Raw genomic sequence first — 20,144 nt, 5'->3', positions numbered from 1 at the left:
ATTTAAAGAAGTATTTGAGCTTAAGGCAATCACAGAAGCAGTCGCATGAGACACGGTGCAAAGTGGAAGCCAGTGGTAATTTAGAACTATGAGCCTGGCTGACATTTCCTCTTCTCCAGCTTCTCCAGCGACATGCAGACTTTTAAAAGTAACCTTGGCATCAGGGCAGCCTCCCCATCCAGCCCCGGTTAAGCCAAGGTGATGTAAGTCGCATCAGTGGCCACTCCACAGTTATTGTCCCTCTGAGACATGAGAACGTATCCATCGTTGCCCCAGTAGGTGGACCACGAGTTCTTCACAAGCCAGTAGGGCTCCCCGTTCAGAACACCATAGCCTACAGCGAGCACCGCGTGGTCCAGGTCCTCCGTCCGGTTCCCTGAGCAAACGGAAACACAATGTCATTGGCTGAGGCAGGACAATAAGGTGACAGGCACCGGGGCGGGAGACAGCCACTTACCGCAGGTAGGCTCATAGTAGACTCCGCTGCTGTAGAAGACAAAGGAACGGTGACTGGCGTCAATATTGACAGCCACAGGACCCCGCTTGAAGAGCGCCACCTTCAGGGCATCTGCGTCTCCAGAAGTCACGTTGGTGTAGCTCTCAACGCGAGCGGTCATCTCCGACTGGTTGTAGTGGCAGAACCCATTCTGACGAGAGATGGATATAGACCAGGTCAGCAGCACGGCTGCTGCAAGCACACCCACCAGGCTGCTCCGAGAAGGCGTGTGCGCATGTGTGCGCGCGCACATGCATACCATGCCCATGTAGGCACCGTAGCTCTCGGCTGTGGCGATGCCGCCATGCTTCATCACCCACTCGTAGGCCCGCCACTCCTCACCTCCGTCACAGCCGTTGTTGCCAAAGCCCCAAGTGCAGTCTACCAGCATCTGCTGGGAGAGGACCACCAAGGAGCCTGTCTGCAGGGGGGGCAAGAGGAGAGGTCAAATGAGCTTTACATTGGTTCCCAAAAATTAAACTTTTCTTTAGATTTCAGAAGAATAAGAGCCACAAAATCCACAGCCTGGTACATCTGAGCAAAGAGCCCATCACCGGTCGTCCACGTTTGCTGGAATTTTCCAATTTGGACTGAGTGAGGTGTCCAGCAGGGCGAAAGCAGTAAACAGTGGGCCTCGTGTCACTTCCTGCTGTGGGGACGAGGTCACTTCCTGAGCACATCGCGAGCCAAGAGGAACGACCGCTGCGACTTCACCTAACGCTCGACCCCTTGCTCCCCACACCTGCACATGACGGGTGATCAAGGCCCCTATTTGCCAGGCCAGCGGGGATTAAAGTACCATGCTGAGCACCTCTGTGTGCAAGAGCTTATGTCCCATTAGGGCAACGGAGCAAACGGAGCCGTCAGGAGTAATGAGAGCTCAACCAGGGACATCTAACTGGACTGTCAACCACCAGTTACCACGTGGAGCTACTAGAGGACCATTAAGTGGCGCCTTTCTTCCGAAAGAAGTTAGCGTTACTCTTACTTTTTACCTGTTTATTCAGCACAGTCATTTTTACTGTATCAATTCTAGGTGTGTACCTTGTTCAAGGGTACTACAGCTGTAGATGGAATTCCAACCTACAACCTTTGAATCCAAAGGCAGCAGCTAAACCAACTGTCCTACATCACAAGACCCTAGATCAAGAGACAGCTGACCATTCTGACTGAGTTCACAAACACACACAGCTACACCAACAGCCAGGCTGCTGATAGATCAGGTGGCGCCTTGTGCAAAAGCACTGCAACCTCACCTTTAAAAAGAGGGCGCCCTCTATTGACCCGGTGGTGGCAAAACTCCAGCAGGACCCACAGATGGCCTGGTCTTTCACAGGAGTCACAGCCCCTGGGGACACAGAGGGAGGACAAGAAGCCCTTGTTCATTTCAGACAAACACACACCTGTCCTCTGGTACAAAACAGAGAATCCCAGATTCACTACATTATCTGCAGTCAGGAAGCATGAATTGACTGCGGTTCACAAGGTCGGTTCCACAGAACAGGGTCCAGTACCATAGAGCCTCCAATCCAAGGAGTCCGGGACCCGAACGTTGGCATACAGCTTCTGCGGAAAAGGGCGCCCCTTGTTGGGGGTCTTGGCTCCCTTGCGGCCCCTCATGGTGGCGAGCTCGGCGGGGGTGCTGTCCGACAGGTGGTTCAGAGCCAGGCGGTACGAGAGTCCAGCCCGGTTCATGGAGTGAACAAAGCTACGTAGGAAGAGAACATATCACATCTATCCCGCCCTCCAACGAAGCGATGAGGAAGCGATACTGTATGTGCAGTTCATCCTGTAAACGTGTCCTGGTTTATACTGCCGTATGTGACTGTACTCTAGAATCACATCTCTGCCTCCAAATCCCTCCCCCCACTGGTATCATGCACTTCTGCTTTGGAGAAAAGTATCTGTCAAATGAATCGATGTAAACGGGGACTGCTCTTACAGTCCCCCCCACAACATACCGGACATTGTGCACAAAGAAGTGCTCCCGCTTCTCATGTTCCCTCTCGTTGTCATAGCGACGCTGGTGCTTCTCCTTGAAGTGTCCAAAGAGCCGATGGGCATGCCCCCGAGGGGAGGTGTCCACCAGGTCCTGGATGGGATTGGCCAGGAGATGATGCTCTGCCCCTGGACCAGGGAAGGAGCCACAGGTCATACCTGGAAGGAGTAAGGAGGAAAAACACTTTACTGCAGTTTGACTTTTTACCACAACTCAAGAACTATGACAACTGAATTTTATACAAGATCACCGTTTTGTATTTTTGAACCATGATCTAAAGGACAATAAGTTCTTGGGTTTGGGAAAAAGTGAACAAAGGAACTCTTAAGAACTCTGGACTAACAGACCACATTTCAGACATTTATCTCCCAGACCATTTACCCAGATCTACCCATTTATACAGCAGAACCATTTTTAACCGCATCAGTTCAAGGGAAGCGCATTGATCACAGGTCCTAGTGCAGGAGGTGGGATTCAAACCCGGGTCCTTCTGCTGCAAGGCCACTGTGGGTTGCGCAGCAGTTCAAACTATGGTCTTACACTCAAAGGACCTGAGTTTGAACCCTCCCTCCTGCATCGCTGAAGAACAGCTGCAGCTTCCACTCACCTTCCGGCAGGGCGAAGATATGAGGGTTGACCCGAGAGTCGAAGACCTGGTAATCCACGATGTACTTGTCGTAGTGAGACCCCAGCAGCGTGTTGTAGCCCATCATCTCGTAGTGCCAGGGGGCGGCAAGCCCCTCCTCGCCCTCCAAGCGGGTCACCCACAGTGTGTAGGTGTTCTTCTTGTGGCCGTCCACGGTCACGTTCTGCCAGACCTCACAGAGGCGCCCAGCAAAGTACTCCTTCCGGATGAACTGCGGAACGATGAGACCAGAGGACAGCCAATGAGGTGCAAGCAAAGTGGAGCCGTCGCACGCTCAAGAGAGCTCACCGGGCTCGTGACCTTCCGTACCTGAAAGCCCTCCACGCTGGGTACGGCTCCCTGGGGCTTCACAGGATCCTTCTGGGTGCCGTTGAGCTGGAAGCACTTCATGACGTTCACTTCGGTTTCCGTCGTCTCCGGGGTGATCTTGTAGCTTGAACCCCAGTCGTTGTCCAGGCCCAGCTGGTAGGTGGACACTTGACCTGTGGGGGATGGTCAGACAAAGGATGCAGGAGCGATAGCAATTTTCGCATGTTAAAGTCTTTTCCGAAAGATGGTACAAGAACGTCAGCGTGTGTGACGCGTCACTGTGTTATTAGTTTAGCGCCGTTAATGTTCAGCGTTTAATCATTGTCTATTTTTAACTACAGCTCATGGTGTTCCACCTCTGTTACCTTGTGTTTATCACTGTTTCACATTGTGTTACTCTATGGGACAGCTGACAGTGCAGTCCATGGAGCTCCTGCCTTCAGACCTGAGGGTCACAGGTTTGAATGCTGCCTACTCCTATAGTACCCTTGAGCAAGGTATTTACCCTAAATTGCTCCAGTAAGAATTACCCAGCTGCATAAAGGAATCAATCACTGTAAGCTGCTCTTGAGACAAATGTACACGTCCTCCCTAGCGCAATGTGGAAACATCAGCGCGCTGCTGAGACCGGATCCAACAAAGTACCGCCACCCGTCACTCACCATGGTAGTAGTCGATGCGGCTCCGGAGCCCCTTGAGGTCGTACCAGGCTTCCAGCGGCTCGCTGATCTCCGCGTACGGCAGCGAAATCACACCTGAGAGACGCCAGCAGTTAAGATCTCCACGTTAAAGCGGTGTGACCTCCTGCTGCAGGTGGGGTTCACCTTCATTGGTACAAACCTCAGACCCTCCCACATCCACACACACAGATAGCAGCAGCAATCTGAGGACAGTCACAAGACCAGACTGCTTATTCAGCAAAAAAAAAAAAAAAATTAGAGCAAGAGGAACTGCAATCAATTCTATAACATGCAGGAGCATGTGAAAGAGGCATGACTGTGTGTGTGTGTGCTCTCTCGCTCTCTCTCACACACACACACACACACACACACACACACACACACACACACAGAGAGAGAGAGACTAAGTTGGAAACCCACCTTTCACATGGTACAGCTTCCCGAAGTCCGGAACGCTGGCAAAGGGCTTTCCCTGCAATACTGGAAAGAGATGATGGTCTGTTAGTTTCTTTCTCTCGCGCGCACACACGCAAAACCGGAAACTGATCTTTAAAGGAAAAAAAAAAAAAAGATCAGACATCACCATCGTGATAAACAGGGAGAAGAAGGGTGTCGGACGGTACACCACGTGCATTGCCTGTGAGAAACACGATGACTATGATGACTATTATGATATTATGTATGACGATGACTGTTATTCGGAGGATCCGGTTTCACACCGCGTCTCCGCTTACGCCGCCGCCGGCCCTTCGCCTCAGAATCCGATTCCTTCCTTTTTCTCAACTTTCAACTCGCGTACTCTGACAAGAAACATCTTTTTTTTTTTTTTTTTTAATTTTTTGTCCCTCACACGACATAATAATTTAATATTCATGCTCAAATAACAAGACTCACCCGGAAAAAGCACCACAAACACGACTACGCCGGTCCACATGGCGGCGGGGGCCTCGTGAAAAAGTGCACAACGCACCCCCACATGCATCTATATACACACACACACCCCGAGTGTGTTTGCAGACCGAACAACTGGGTTCCGCAAGCGGAGCGCTCGTACACACTCACCTGACCAGCAGAACACGGCGACGTCACACTCACATGATGGACCTCTGCTCTGTCCAATAGGATGCCGAACCAAGTTTCCTTGCCCAATCGCAAAGGAGTGGGCGGGCTTTCCTCTCGTCACATGACGTATTTATTTAAATTCGTACATAATCAAAATAATTAACAAATCTGTATACAATTAAAAATCTCTCTGCACTGCGTCTGGCTTTATTACTCTTACTCTGTTGTAAAGTCTGAAGTTATTGTTCCAATTTCCAAAAAAGATAATATTAGGTTTGCCACTTGGCCATGATTTTTGTGTGTGAACATGATACTTCCTGAACATGTGCAGATGTTTTAAAAAAGCACATATTTTGATTGATGTCGTTTCGCTTAAACACAAGGAAAACATTTCCATCTTTTCTATATTTCTATTTTTATATTTCTACGTTCAGACATCCTAATAGTCAATTTTCCATTTCCCACCAGAACATACTGTAAATGTTTTTCAAGAGCTCATGTGTTGCGATTTCTTGTTCTAGACACAAAACGGACATAAATCGTCACTATCGTTCAATCGAAATGTACTTCACCGTCGGGTTCTCGGGTCGTCACGTGACAGGTGACGTCTGGTCCGCTCAAGTGACCGTTACTCAGAGTCAGCTGACTGCGCGAGCCCCTGGGGGGAGGAGGGGGGTGGTTAGGGTCAGGTCAGGTCAGGTCAGGTTAGATTAGGGTTCTTAAGGTTAAGTCATTTCTTCCGAAAAAAAACTGCTCATTTATCTTTGGCTCCTTTAGGTCTTCTAACAGCATTGATTTTTTTGTTTCCTTTATCTGAAATCATTAAATTTACCACAGTTCTGCATTTTCTTGCACAGAACTTTGAACCTCAGCCTGTGCTGCTAGGGTAACACATTTTCCTCGAAAGCATTCCTTCAATTTCCAAAAAAAAAAAATTATATTTTCTTCACACACCTGTTTTATACAGCTTGCTCTTTAGTACTGAGAATTGTGCCTGTGTTGACCCTCCAGGAGAAGAAGAGCAGCCAAACAGCACGGGAACGTCAGAGCGCCTTAATTCAGCTCACTTCACACTGTTTACGGCCTGTTTCTGATGTTTTAATATAGTGAAATTACATTTCCATGTACATTTATTCATTTAGCAGACGCTTTTCTCCAAAGTGACGAATACATTACACCTAACGAGTCGTAATACATACAGCATGTATTATTCTACTTTCATTGGAGTTACAAACGGAACAAGCTACAAACATATATCTGTGTAAAAGTACACTATTTTGGGATAATAGTGGAAGAGTGTATTTGCACTTTATGTAGTGCTGCGTACTGTTCCATGTTGCACCACCATGGTCCCCGGAAAAACGGCATTTAGATCCACTGTATACAAGCTATATAGAGAAATGACAATAAAAACCACCTGAACTTGAACTTGAGTGTAAATGATCTTTACATTAGCGGGGAAATAGGGAGAAATCACCCATGCAGCAACACGGGTAATTACAGGCCCACATGGGGGGGCCCTGGGCATCAGAGGTCACAGGGGTCACAGGTGAGTGGTGCAAGAAACCACAAGGAGCAGAGCTCATCGTTCCTTTCCCGTCTCACTTTAATCTGACAACTTGAGACAAGAGAGGCGGGATGAACTCGGACAAACAGCGTTTTAATTCCCGAGGAACAGACAAACAGGACAGAACCAACACAAAGACGTGACAAGACACATTGAAGTCGTTTTCAAGAACCGAGGAGCATCATATCGAAGAATGTGCCAAACCCCACCCTGCCTCACACACACAATCAGAGAAACCCAGATCGCCCAATTCCCGATTCACGTTTTCCGCTATTTCTACACTGGAATGGTTATATAGACCAACACCTATTGATAAGCAAACTAATTTAGAGCTACGATCACTGAAGACTCAGCTGCCGGCCAGTATGAGTTCGTAATAAATGACTGCAGGGCGTGTGAAACTGGAGCGGAGGCCGGGAATGCACTCTACGCTGAGCAGTACCGTCTCTTTATTAAAATCTGTTTCCAACTTTTTTCATGCTTAACGCACTGATCTCAAGTGCACATCCTTACACTCGCTGGCCTGAGCAACAATCATTTATTTTCCTGCTCCTCCCTGAGTCCAGTAGCCCCTCCCACTCCTCCAAACTCCTCCCTGAGTCCTGTAGCCCCTCCCACTCCTCCAAACTCCTTCCTGACGCAGCAGCCCCTTCCACCCCCTCACAGTACCTCCCAGCTCCAGGATTCGCATGCTAGCAGTGCACACAGATGGAGGATTAATGGCCACAAAACCATGGCAATGTGAGGAAGGCCAGGCTGGCTGCGATGAGTGGAGCTTGAGTTTCTTGAATGCAATACGAGGGCCCCAGTTACACTGCTCCCCGCCCCCTCATGTCCCCATTTCCATGTGCGAGCATCTTTCTCGAGTCCAGCCCATGTGGCCCCGCCCCTGGCCACACCCCCTTTCCTTCCAGCACACGCCTGTTACTCCTTGCGAGGCACCAGGTCAGTTCGGAGCGGCAGCGCGGCGTCCACCCAGCTGTTGGGGTTCTGGATCATGGTGGTCCACACGCTAACCTCCTCCTCAGTGGAGTCCATCCACACCACCGGCTGCCCGTAGCTCTGGCCTGGGGGGGGCGGGGCCACATGAGCATGGATTAGACCATTAGCAGTGGTGGAATGAGAAGGACGCTGCATGCGTGTGTGTGTGTGTGTGTGTGTGTGTGTGTGTGTTTGTGCATGCACTCACCTGTGCCCATGCTCAGCCTCACGCCCCCCAGCTGGCGCGAGGACAGCGAATCCTTCTCAAAAATGGTGATCTCGGCACACGCCTCGTTCAGGTCTGACATCTGGAAGCCGTCATACACCATGGTGTGGTTGAAGGTGGGGCTCACCGTGTGCTTCACCACACGCGTCTTCTGCCGGCTGGACCGGCTCTCGTCAGGCAGCACGTAGCTGAGGAACGGGGGGGGACAGGAGTGGACAGCGGTTCTGATCTGCTCCCGAGAATAACCCTTAGAAATGTACGGTGAAAACACTGAACGAGGAAGCCCGTACTACGTAAGACGCTGTAAATTGCTTTCGCAAGTACTTTTACGCTACGTACCTCTTGACAAAGGAGTCCACAGCGCCCCCTTTGGTGGGGATGAGTCCCTGCGCCTCCTTCAGCCAGATGTGCAGTTCGCCTGTCATTGGCAGACCACTGCCTGCAGGGGGCAGCAGAGACAGGGGGTAAGAGCAGCATGGACACAGAGGCAGTAGCGGCGTCGAGGGTGCAGTCTTGAGGGGGGTGTTCGGCAGCTCACAGACGCACCTTCCGTTCCAGCCGGCACAAACTTGATGGAGAGCATGATGGTCCCGCGACTGCTTATGGAGTCCTGTGTCAGCTGGACCTGGAGCAGCAGGACAAAGTCAGAGGGCCCCAGTTTAATATGCTTTAATTATATTTCCCTAGGGAAATATTACTGAAGCATATTAAAATACACACACTTTCTGAACCGCTTGTCCCATACGGGGTCGCGGGGAACCGGAGCCTACCCGGTAACACAGGGCGTAAGGGGGAGGGGACACACCCGGGACGGGACGCCAGTCCGTCGCAAGGCACCCCAAGCGGGACTCGAACCCCAGACCCACTGGAGAGCAGGACCCGGTCCAACCCACTGCGCCCCTCTCCCATATTTAAATATATCAATAAAAATTGACGTATATATATTTCTGTTATTGTTAATTTTTTTTATGTGTATGTGGATTTGAGCAACAAAGCCATGCGCTTGGCAAACCGGACCCCGGAAGCTACAAGCTGAACTCTCCACTACAATGTTAGCAGGCTCTGAACAATCCGGAAACTCTCTGGAAAGAGTGGAAAGCAAATGTACGAAGAACCAGGAAAGTGTGAGAATTTCAATAACATTTCATTGAGGGAAGTTATGTCACCATGCTGTACTGTCTAAATACAACAATAACAGCAACAATAATAACAGTAAGAGCAGAAATCTGATGAAATATCATTAAAATAATAAACAGACAAAGGGACGCAGGAGTCACCGCACACCTCTATGTGTGTACCGTGATTTTACCTTTGGTTTAATTGATTGTACTGATATGCACATGCAGTGACTGCACTATATTGTCAAGGAAATGGTTTTGTTACGAATTTGAGGATACAAAGCTTTCGCGGTTTTATTTTTGACAGCTTTCCCTTCGCTTATTTGTTGTAAAACGTTTCTGTTGGTAGCACAGGGAATATGACCTCTCCGAGTCCTCCGACCGATGGCAGCGACACTCCTGCTGTGGGACCACCTCCGTTCAACTCACTTCCACAGTGTTTACAGCTCCTGTCTGCTGTTCCTCAGTGTCAGTGATCAATGACAACATGAGGGACGTTGGACATGTTTAAGGGACGAATCGGCCCTCTTTATTACACCTCTTTGCAAGATTTTCGCAGAACGTTGAAATCAATCAATCAACAGCTCTTTGGGGTCATTCAGGATTTGGGAGCTCCACAATGAGACAATAATCACGGCAACGTGAACATCAGCAGGAGAAGGGTTCGAGGACACAGAGGACACGTGTCACAGGGACAGCGAGGGCAGCGACATACCCGGGGCACTAAGGCTCGCCAGCAGGGCTCCTTCTGCGCCCAGTCCCACTCGGCCAAGCCCACCTCCACCTCCCCCAGGAAGATGTTTCGCCGCAGGGGGTCGTTGTGCCAGACAGACAGGTTCAGTGTCCTGCCCTTCAGCGCCGACATCTTAATCTTGTACTGAAAGCGGAGACGCAGAAAGGGACAGACGGGACAGCGTTCAGACGGACAGACAGATGGGCAGGCAGGGCACGGAAACAAACAGAGAGGACAGTAAGAGAGACGGAGAGAAGGACAACTGGGTGGACAGACAGGACAGCTGGACACATGTCAGCAGTGCAGGGACGTGTGGCAGTAGGACAGGAGACACGGAAGCTCACTTTCAAAGTCTCATCGAAGATGGGGTTCACCGTCTTCTTCTTCACCGACGTCTTCTTTTTACTGTGGGACGACTTGTCGGGGAGGAGGTACGTCTTCACGTAGCTGCAACGGGGACGGACAGTGAGACGGACGGAGCACTCGCATCTCCAGCCCATCCCAGTAAAGGCAGCGGGTGGGTGCGGAAACAATTCCCCCCCCCCCCCACCACCCGGACACGGGCTCCTGGGAGACCAGTCCTGCCACTCCGGCCGGGTTTAGCACGCGTTACCAGGGAGACGGGAAGAGTGGCCAGACAGACGGGCGGGCGGGACAAAGGAGTTGGGGGGGGGCACAGGCAGCCTGCGGTGTGAACTCACGGGTCGGAACGGTTCTTGCGCGCGAAGGCGAGGTCCTGGCAGCGACACACCTGCACCTGCAGCTCCTCCCTCTTGGTGTCATAGTGCAGCGAGAACTGCAGGTTTCCACGAACCTCCACCGCACCAAATTCGCCGGAGCTGAACAAGCTCATCATACTGCCGCTCAACTGGGGGGGAAGACGATTGGCTGAAAGGCCTGTCACTCGGCACAGGGGACACATTCATTGGCTGGCAGTCCCGCCATTCGGGGGCGGGACACTTAGCGACTGGTTGGCTGCACCTCCACTCCGGCGTGATGTGTGTGTGCGTGTGTGTGTGTGTGTGTGCGTGGAGAAACAAGGAGGTGAAAGTGCTAAACGACCAAGGGACATAAATACATATGAGGTGTGAGTCAAATATGTTGGTGCTGGAGATTAAACTCAGACACAGATAAATATATACAAGAACACACACACATCTGATATGAGGGGCTTTCATAATTCTCATCACCTTGATCAATGACACAGTGCCAGAGAAGAACGAACAGTGAGGCGAGGGACTGTGCGTACGTGCGTGCGTGTGTGTGTGTGTGTTTGTGTGTGTGTTTGAGTGTGTGTGTGTGTTTGAGTGTGAGACTTACCGCGCTGTTGGACTGAAGGCTGGACAGGGACTGGGCGGTTCTGAGTCTGGTCGGGTCGGACTCAGTCGCAGTGCTGTTCGATACCGAGTCCGAGTCTCTCTCTCTGCTCACCTGCAGAAGCAAGGCATGCTGGGAGTACACGCAGAGTCCTGCACGCTCTCTCTCTCTCCCTCACACACACATGCACAAAATCACCATATGCACTGATACACAAAAGTCCACAAGAATACACACACAGCTGAGTTTCCTATTATACGTATAAAATAAAGAGCGGCAGAAGGACATATTACAGGGTCAACTAAGCATCGGAGATGCTCTGTCGAAGAGAGACACACGTAGGAAGATGATTTAGGGAATAGTGATGAGCACAAGTGTCTTGTCTAACGCAACACATCATGAATCAAAGATAATAAACTCAGTGGGTACACTGTCCCCTTGCCATACAAATATCCACAGAGAAGGACTATACACACACACACACACACACACACACACACACACACGCACACACACACACATACCTTCTAGACCACTAAGAAAGGCAGCAGAACCCAAAAAAAGCTCAGATCCCCAAGATGCAGCACCGTCCAAATGGCACGGAGCGTGAGTGCGTGCGGACGTGCAATATGAGGAGGAGTGTGTGTCCGTACGTCTCAGCTGCGCTGCTGCGCCGAGACCTTCCATCACAGCAGCTCAGTCACCTGACCAGGTACCAGCTCCTGATTGGCTGCCAAAGTGATGTGGGTGGGGCTTGAGTGCAGAATTTTCCCATGCGTTTTTCAGTAGGAGACCCAGAAACAGAAAGAGTGTGTGTGTGTGTGTGTGTGTGTGTGTGTGTGTTAGCACAGACGAGACTCTATGTGTATGGAAGCCAGAGTTTGTCTGTGTTTCTTTGTGTGTAACAGTGTGTCACTGTGTGTGTGAGTGTGTACCTGCATATGTGAACTTGTAACTGTATTTGTGTGTGACACTGTGTGACTGCACACATATAATACTGTGTTAAAGTGTGTCACAAAGTGAGTGTGACCGAGTGCGATGGCGTACCTGAGAGTGTGTGTGTGTGTGTGTGTGTGTGTGTGTGTGTGTGTGTGTGTGTGTGTGTGTGTGTGGGGGGTACCTGCAGGGAGGGGGAGGGTGTCTGCAGTGTTCGGTCCTCCTCCGCAGTCTCCTCTCGCTGTCCGCTCAGCTTGTTGACGCACTCTGAGGGGGGCGGGGGTGGGGTGAGGGGGTGCCAAACAAAGCAGACGTGTCATCCGGCTGCCATCAGAGACATCTCCAGGCAGGGAGCCACTGCGTCATGCACACCACGTCACGTGTCTCCAGAAGGTTCTGGAGTGACGCTCGTAAACCCAGAGCAAATGCTCTACTGGGGAGGGGTTAGGAAGGGAGGAAGAGGACTGACCAGGAGGGGGCGACACTGAGAACGAGCCGGAGCTACGTTACCTGTTGAGGACGGAGAGCCGTCGAGCGTCGCTGCAGCCTGGAACACAGCAGGGAAAAGGAGGAGTCACCGATGGGGGAGGAGTCAATTATAGGGAGGAGTCACGGATGGGGGAGGAGGCACTCATAGAGGGAGGAGCGAAAGAGTCATTGACACTAGAAGGAGTCACCGATAGAGGGAGGAGTACCTGATGGAAGGCAGAGTGAAGGAGGAGTCACTGACAGTACAAGGAGTCACTGAGGGGGAGGAGTCAATGATAAAGGACATCTTGAAGGAGGAGCTAACTGACGGAAGGAGGAGTTAGAGATGGGGGAGGAGCTGTGACATTAAACGTGAGAAGGCGCCTCACCGTGACCTTACAATCTGCAAACTGCTCAAAGTGTGTGTCCAGGCATGAGCTCATCATCATCATCATCATCATCACAGTGTCCAAGTCACACATCACCACCTTACATTCTATTTATTCTTTCATTTTGCACATTTTTCGCCAACATGACGAACAACACAACTGATTGACAGATGTTACAGTGTCGATATTTCTGTATCAATAACCATGTGTCCAATAAGGGCCCCAGAGACTGACTGTCGGGGAAACAACTACAGAACTTTTTTCCTGTACTAATAACAAAGCTGCAGGTTTTTACCCTGTTGCTGTGTGGTTCTCATTCTGCACAAGTGCTTCACTGCTGAGCGCTCCGCTTTCATCTTTCTGCACGGAAACACACTCTTCCCAAAAGGCTCCTACTCTATAGCAGCTCTGGACTACAGTGTGTGTTTGTGTGTGTGTGTGTGTGTGTGTGTGTGTGTGTGTGTTACTCAGCACATTAGTTACTCATTAACATGACTTATCTGCTAATCAATTCATGTGTCTTCAGTGTTTGTCTGTATCTTTGGGCGTGTGTGTGTGTGTGTGTGTGTGGGCGTGTGTGTTGTACACTCTCTGCTGCTACAACCACACAAACCTTCTCCCTGGCATTAATACAGTTTCATTCAATTCAATTCAATTTCTGAGTGCTGCGAGGGACGCAGCAGTTGTGAGGGATAGCAGGAACTCATGTCACCACATCAGCACCAAAACTCAAACCCTTCAGATTCGGAACTCCTTGCAAGTGGGAACATCATGTGTGAGACAGGGTACACTCTCCCCGGTAAAGGAACACGATTTACACTAATTTTGCAAACCAAATAACCCTCCTCGCTGGAGCTTGAAGGGACTGATTTTACTTGCGCTTCCTAAAGAGCCAGGCAGTCATCTCAGGTACACTGGTTCACAGGGTACCGGGTTCCCCTCACAGGTACACTCACTCCCCCGACAGCAGGTGAGGTGCCACCCAACCCAGGTAACTCTCCTTGACGCCGGGTTCTGCGCTCTATTTACTCAGCGTTTCATTTGCTTATTCAAATTTACCTGTGAAGTGGCACCAGACTCACCAGGGACAGGATCTCATGGCCACAAAAACCACACCTTTCAACCGCAGCAGCATTCAAGGAGTGAAAGAGGTGGTCGTCAGAGGCCAAAGGTCATGCTCACTAAGCAGCCTCAGCGCACTGGACGCAGGTGGAAATACTGGCTCGGGGACTGACCCCCGATGGACTCACCTTGGAGGAGGCGACGCCCCTTCTGGGGGCAGGTGTGGGGCTCGCGCGGTATTCCGTGCTGTGGGAGGGCAACGCGGCAGTTAATGGTCACAAAAAGTAGGGAAATAACACGGAACTCACTCTCACACACACACACACACACACACACACACCATCCCAGACCCAAACGGTGAGTGATCACCTCCTGCTGCCATCGTCTGCCTCCTCCTCCTCCTCGTCCAGCCTTGTGCCCCGACTCCGTGCGGTTAAGGGCACCTCTGTGAGGAAGAGCGGGCGTGTCGAAGGGACACGTTTCCGAATTAAATTCACTCGCCTCAGTCATCGGGTTCATTTGCCTAAAATTAATAACTTATCAGACTGTAGGGACACAGCAAGACCAATGCGGTAAAAACAAGGTCATGGCGTTTGAGCGAAACGAGTGAGGTGAGGGGGTTGCTAGGGAGCCGGTGTGCACTCGTCACCGCTGGGACGCCGTTCCCTGAGAGGTAGCGGGGGGTCAGCGGGGGGCGGAGCTCTCGCTCCCGGGGCCTCATTAAGGTGCACTTAGGAATTCAGTTGGAGGATTAACATCAAAGACGGAGTCTCCGCTTGATGTGTCCACCTGAGGAGCCGAGCATCACGATCGCCTTACAATGAGCACTAGAACGGGAACGAGAGCACGGTGCAGGTGGTGCGGCCGTTCGGGGACCGGACCGGGAACCGCAAGGTTTCGGGTTCAAATCCCACCACGGGCTCCCTCACATCCTCGTAAGATGCACGAACTCAAAAGGCACGGGTGGAACAAAATGCGGACGAACAAAACGACTCGGGAAAATAATCGTGAGCTGTGAAAGTGATCGTACACAAAGCGGACAACAGGGGGTGTAAGGGTTAGAGCCGCCGCCCTTCTATACACACGCACGCAACTGACCTTTAACCTTCTTCTTGCGCCGGATGGACGCCTGCACAATTTCGGAGCCGTATCTCTTGTGCCGTTTGGCCCAGAGTTCGCTGAACCAGTCGCCCGAGAGGGACTTGAGCTTCTGGGGGTCTGACACCGTGTGCTTCAGCTTACTGGGTGGGGAAGAGGGGCACAGCTCAGCCGAGGGGGAACGGGGTTCGATCCCAAAGCACTTCCACTGCAGAACTCGGAGAGGGGAGCCTCTGACCTCACGCGTTTCTCATCGAGGCACCGCAGCTCCGAGTCCCGCAGCAGCACTTGCAGGATGGTCCCCTGCTCCTCCTCCGTCAGGTGACCCAGGTCCAGCAGCGTCTCCGACCCGAGCTCACACTCCATGGCGGCGTCGCAGCGTCCACCTGCGCATCGGTCGCTGAGCCTCGCCGGAGAACGGCAAAGGGCGGCTCCGTGTCCCGAGGTGCAGCGACTCACCGCGGCCACCAGGGCGGCACCCCGGAGGCGTGGGCTGCTTTCGGTCCTTGGAAAAGACAGCAGGGAGACGAAGGAAGGAGCTCGTGCCAGACTCTGTGCGGACAATATTAATTTTGACATTGAAATAAAACAGCGTGTCCCTCGAACCACAGCAGTAAATTGTCGATAAAAAGACACACTGGCTGTTGAGCTTGCGAACACGTTTGTAACTTGATTTGTTTGTAACTCAAGTGCCACAGTCGGTAAAAGTTACAAAATACAGTCACCCCCCCAATTATTCGCTCAATAGGTTCTTCTAAAAAGCTCACACACTGAAACAATACATTAAAAAACAGTGTATCACTGTCATCCATCCATCCTTTATCAGTAGCTACTTGTCCAGTGCAGGGTCGCGGTGGGCCGGAGCCTATTGCAGAAGGGTACAACCTGGACTTATTGTATTACTTTTCTTTAATTCAGAGTGCACAAAAACCACTACTCTTAACTGAAATAATTAAAAACAGAAATCATACGTCATATCCACAAGCTCCAGCTCGGTCTTCGTTGCTGTTATTAACAAAGGCTTTTCATTCCAACCTTTTTGTTAAACTCAAGTCACATTAAAAGTAATAAAATTACTGAAAATAGAAATTAGTCGTGCCCACAAACTCCTACTCAGTGACAACTGCTGAGCGATTCGTCCCATAAACACACACTTTCTGAACCGCTTGTCCCATACAGGGTCACGGGGACCCGGAGCCTAACCCGGCAACTCAGGGCATAAGGCCGGAGGAGGAGGGGACACACCTAGGACAGGATGCCAGTCCGTCGCAAGGCACCCCTTGCAGGACTCGAACCCCAGACCCATCGGAGAGCAGGACCAGGACCAGGTCCAACCCACAGCGCCACCGCGCCACCGCGCCCCCCTGTCCCATAAACACGTGCAACGTTTCTCATCCTCGGGAACAGCTGTAAACACCATGGGAACGAGTTGAATTAAGGCGGTCCGATGCCCGTTTGGGGCTCTTTCCCGCCCCCTATCGACTCAAAGGGTGAACAAGAGAAACCATAGGAAACGTAAGTGAAGAAAATGAAATGACGCACATTTTCCAGTTTATCTGATTACTTGTATCTGCGACACTTTGCAATTTGATCTTTTGTAAAGTCGGAGGCTAGAGAACACCTCGGGGGTCGACACCGTGTGTATCGCCCCGGGACATCTGCATCGTCACTCATATACACTCATGTAAAGTCACATTTCTATCATCCCAGCAGACACCTGTGCGATGCCTCCACAATCAAATGAGCACACGTTTACAAATACATACATACATGCGTACATGCGAAGGGCGCAGAACACCGCGGTGAAGCTCTTCTGATCGGACCGTGAGCTACATCGTGGCTACGAGTCCGCGTCGCTGCGGCTACTAAAGCGATGAGAAAAAGTGACGACGAAGCCAGGAGCCATAAACCCCACGTGAAACACGGAAAACACGGCGCGAATAGCAAAAGCGCTTCCTCCGTTCACGGGTTCGAGGGTGAAACCTTCACGCGCATCCACCATCGCGCGGGTCTCGTACGTCCCCATCGCGGTTTGCGGTTACCGTTGACGACGGCTCCAGGAGAGGGACGCCCGGAGGTCGCCGCAGCCGCGCGGCCAGGAGAAGTCGGGCGGAGGGCGGGAAGGAAGAGCGCACCTGGCGAGGCCCGACCGCCCCGAAATTTCAATATGAACAGGTAAGGTGTGTCCCTCTGTCCACAGTGTGACCTCATGTGTCCACAGTGCTCACCCCCGCACAGGTGACAGAGGGCGGGGCTTGGGAGCGAGCCGCGGTGACGTCCTCCGCTTTCCATGGCTCGCGTGTTGGACCGCAACCCCAGCAAGTACCGTTTAATACCCTCCGCCAGCAGGTTATGATGGGCCATGCCCAGAGCGTTAACCGCTGCGCCCCCCTGCTGGACGCACACAGTCACACCCTCTCCTTCCAGTGACCTGTGCTGCAGGGCAGGTCCTAGATCAGGTTTCGGACAAACTGTGTTTTCAAGTTGGAAATGAAAGAGAAAAACAACGGCAACAATAGAAATAAACAACAACGACGACGACGACGACGACGAGCACAAGTGCTGCACCTGAAACAAGGTTTTGTTACGACTTTATACATCTGCGTATCGCTGCAGGAATTACTTGTGCTTCACGCTTGGAGCAGCACTGCTGACAAACACTGTGTGTGTGTGTGTTTTCTACAAACAGGAAGCAATAACGCTGCTGCTGGTCTCCTCAGAGAAACCAGACACACACACACACACACACACACATCACATCACATCACATCCTGTGACTCCGGAAGAGGGACCAGAGTTTGAAAGAGAGCGAACGCAACACAGAGTCTGCTGGAACCCAGCGCGGCCTTCGCACCGGACCTCCCGCCTCACACACCAGTGCCATAAGTGTGTGTGTGTGTGGGGCGCTTGTCACGGCTCATGAGTTCTGCGACACAGATGAGATGAGATGAGATTAGATGGGATGAGATGAGACAGGATAGGATGAGATGATGTCCGCACCACAGGTGTCCAGCAGAACCGCCCGTCGGGTCACGATTTCCTGCTCAAAGTGACTCAATTTTCTCCTCCTTCGCTTCGTTCTCACACCTTTTTCTCTCTTCTCTTCTCTTCTCTTCTCTCTGCAGGAGGTTCTGTTCGAATATCAGCAGTGAATGAAAGGCGAACACCCCCCCAGCCCCGCACACCCCTCAACCCCGGTCCGGACAGCGGTCCCTACGCGGTTCTGTCAGTTCTGGGTCAGCGCGGTGCGCCGATGTGTCCGCAAACTACGCACAGTTCCGCTTTTCTCTCTCTCTCTCTCTCTCTCTCTCTCTCACACTCACACACACACACACACACACACACTTGACACCTGTAGGTCCACTGTGTGAAAACTGCTCTTATTTCTTATGAAACACCAAGTCCGCGCACTTACTGCCCCCCTGTTGCCCCCCGCAGAGCAGGCGACGTGCAGCGGCCAGGTGCGTGCGCTCGTCCCGACGCGCGAGCGGCAACTCGTCGCGCTGGAGGTAGGCGAGGGCTTGCAGGCCCCGCCCCCTTGACCCCCCCCCAGCCCACTCTACACCACACCACCCCACCCTACACCACACCGCGAGGAAACCGCGGGCTCCTGCGAAAGACGGAGTGGATTCTGCAAGGACTGCGTGATTTACATTTACATTACATTTACATTACATTTACATTGTTTTACCCTGTTACGCCGGATCTGAGCAGCTCTCGGGGAACGAGCTCGCGCGAGTCCCTTTTCGAAGTGATTCTGCATGAACCGTAGGTAGTGTTTCAGAGCCACCGATGCAGGCAGGTGTGGGGTCCAGAACCGTGTTTGTACCCCAGTCCTGCTCCTCCGCTGTACTGGGAACACTGGGTTTGAGGGGAATCCTGGGTCCCCTGGATATTGTGGGTTCGGTATCTAGTGAGCTCTGAGTCCGCCGGGTCGACCGCCTACGGCAGAGACGGGGTCTGAACTGAGCTGCTCCACAGCCGAACCTGTGCGCCAAGAGCGAAGCGCAGGGGATTATGGGAGTTCTCTCCCTGCGCCAGGTGACGTCGGGTGTCCGGGCCACACCTGGGTCTCTCGCGCCGGGCCTTGAACCCCGAACCCTCCAGGCACCGGAAGGGTCTCCTCGCTGCTCCCCGCGGTCCGTGAACTCGGTCCGACCACACGCGTGAGCTGAGACCAAACAGCCGGGCAGCCTTATCGCAGGGGTGTTTCACTGTGCGGAAACCACACGCGCGCGCACACACAGACACACACACACAGAGCTGGGAAAGCAGAGCAGCAGTTAACGGCCCATCAGTGTTGACAAGCAGAACAACCCTGCTTCCCTTCTGTGCGCCACACACCCCTTTAGCACACATGAACGCACGCACACACACACACACACCCTGCCTTCCCTCTTTGCTGAGGCTCTGGTGTAACCAGAGTCCTTGCTTGCATCAGCATGTGCAACATCTGCAACGGTTGCCTGTGTGGGGGGCCACAGACCAGCTGGAACCTCTGTGTGCGAGTGTGTGACAGAAAGTGTGTGTGTGTGTGAGGGGGGGTTGCACTCCCTCCTCACCTGCCACTCAGCCCTTTGTCAACAACCACACTTGTGTTTGCGTTCCTGCAGAGCAGGTTCCACAGCGCGGCCCCTCCACCCCGTATGTTGTCCCTCCCGTTGTGTGTGTGTGTGTGTGAGCAAGTGACAAATGCAGGAACTTCTCAACCCCACCCTAAAACAACACCCCAGTGACATGACCGTTCTTGCCGTCTTTCGCTCTATTCCACATTCCGTTGCTTCGGCGCACTGTCAGGGGAACTGGTGAAGTTGCCACGTGGGACCCAGAGGGACACACCTTACCTCCCAGGTGGTGTCTCTGTCGACTGACATGCACCAGATGGACCGCAGGACAATCCCACCCCGACACACACACATACACACACACACACACACCAGGGTTCTCGAACCCGCTGGTAGCCCTGCACCTCCAGCTGTTGCCACAGCATTCGATGTCCACAGCGTCTTCTGCGAGACAAGGCAGGCACAGCCGGTGAGGAGCGTTTAGAGAAAGTC

General features: G+C 52.2%; 2 protein-coding genes across 2 annotated transcripts; both read right to left on the bottom strand.

The window, feature by feature from the left end:
• LOC108931777 (digestive cysteine proteinase 1) lies at positions 1-5,263 on the bottom strand. Its single transcript, XM_018747789.2, has 11 exons — positions 5,025-5,263; positions 4,551-4,610; positions 4,113-4,205; positions 3,451-3,623; positions 3,103-3,352; positions 2,458-2,653; positions 2,011-2,204; positions 1,753-1,844; positions 756-917; positions 458-647; positions 1-376 (listed from the first exon to the last, which is right to left on the bottom strand). Exons 1-11 carry the CDS (start codon positions 5,110-5,112, stop codon positions 189-191), a joined length of 1,686 nt encoding a protein of 561 aa, XP_018603305.1. The 5' UTR covers positions 5,113-5,263; the 3' UTR covers positions 1-188.
• A 1,517-nt stretch (positions 5,264-6,780) lies between these two features.
• Positions 6,781-16,282, bottom strand: sytl1 (synaptotagmin-like 1). The gene is made up of 14 exons (XM_018747823.2): positions 15,326-16,282; positions 15,088-15,230; positions 14,359-14,434; positions 14,110-14,235; positions 12,581-12,639; positions 12,255-12,337; positions 11,138-11,248; positions 10,519-10,685; positions 10,162-10,264; positions 9,800-9,961; positions 8,513-8,591; positions 8,306-8,405; positions 7,949-8,154; positions 6,781-7,826 (listed from the first exon to the last, which is right to left on the bottom strand). The coding sequence occupies exons 1-14, from the start codon at positions 15,664-15,666 to the stop codon at positions 7,684-7,686; spliced, it is 1,899 nt and encodes a 632-aa protein (XP_018603339.2). The 5' UTR covers positions 15,667-16,282; the 3' UTR covers positions 6,781-7,683.
• Between the last annotated feature and the right edge of the window lie 3,862 nt (positions 16,283-20,144).

The sequence above is a fragment of the Scleropages formosus genome, chromosome 23, assembly GCF_900964775.1.
Source record: "Scleropages formosus chromosome 23, fSclFor1.1, whole genome shotgun sequence".
Lineage (NCBI taxonomy): Eukaryota > Metazoa > Chordata > Actinopteri > Osteoglossiformes > Osteoglossidae > Scleropages > Scleropages formosus.
Note: the sequence above shows the minus strand (reverse complement) of the source record. Positions and strands in the feature narration are given on the sequence as shown.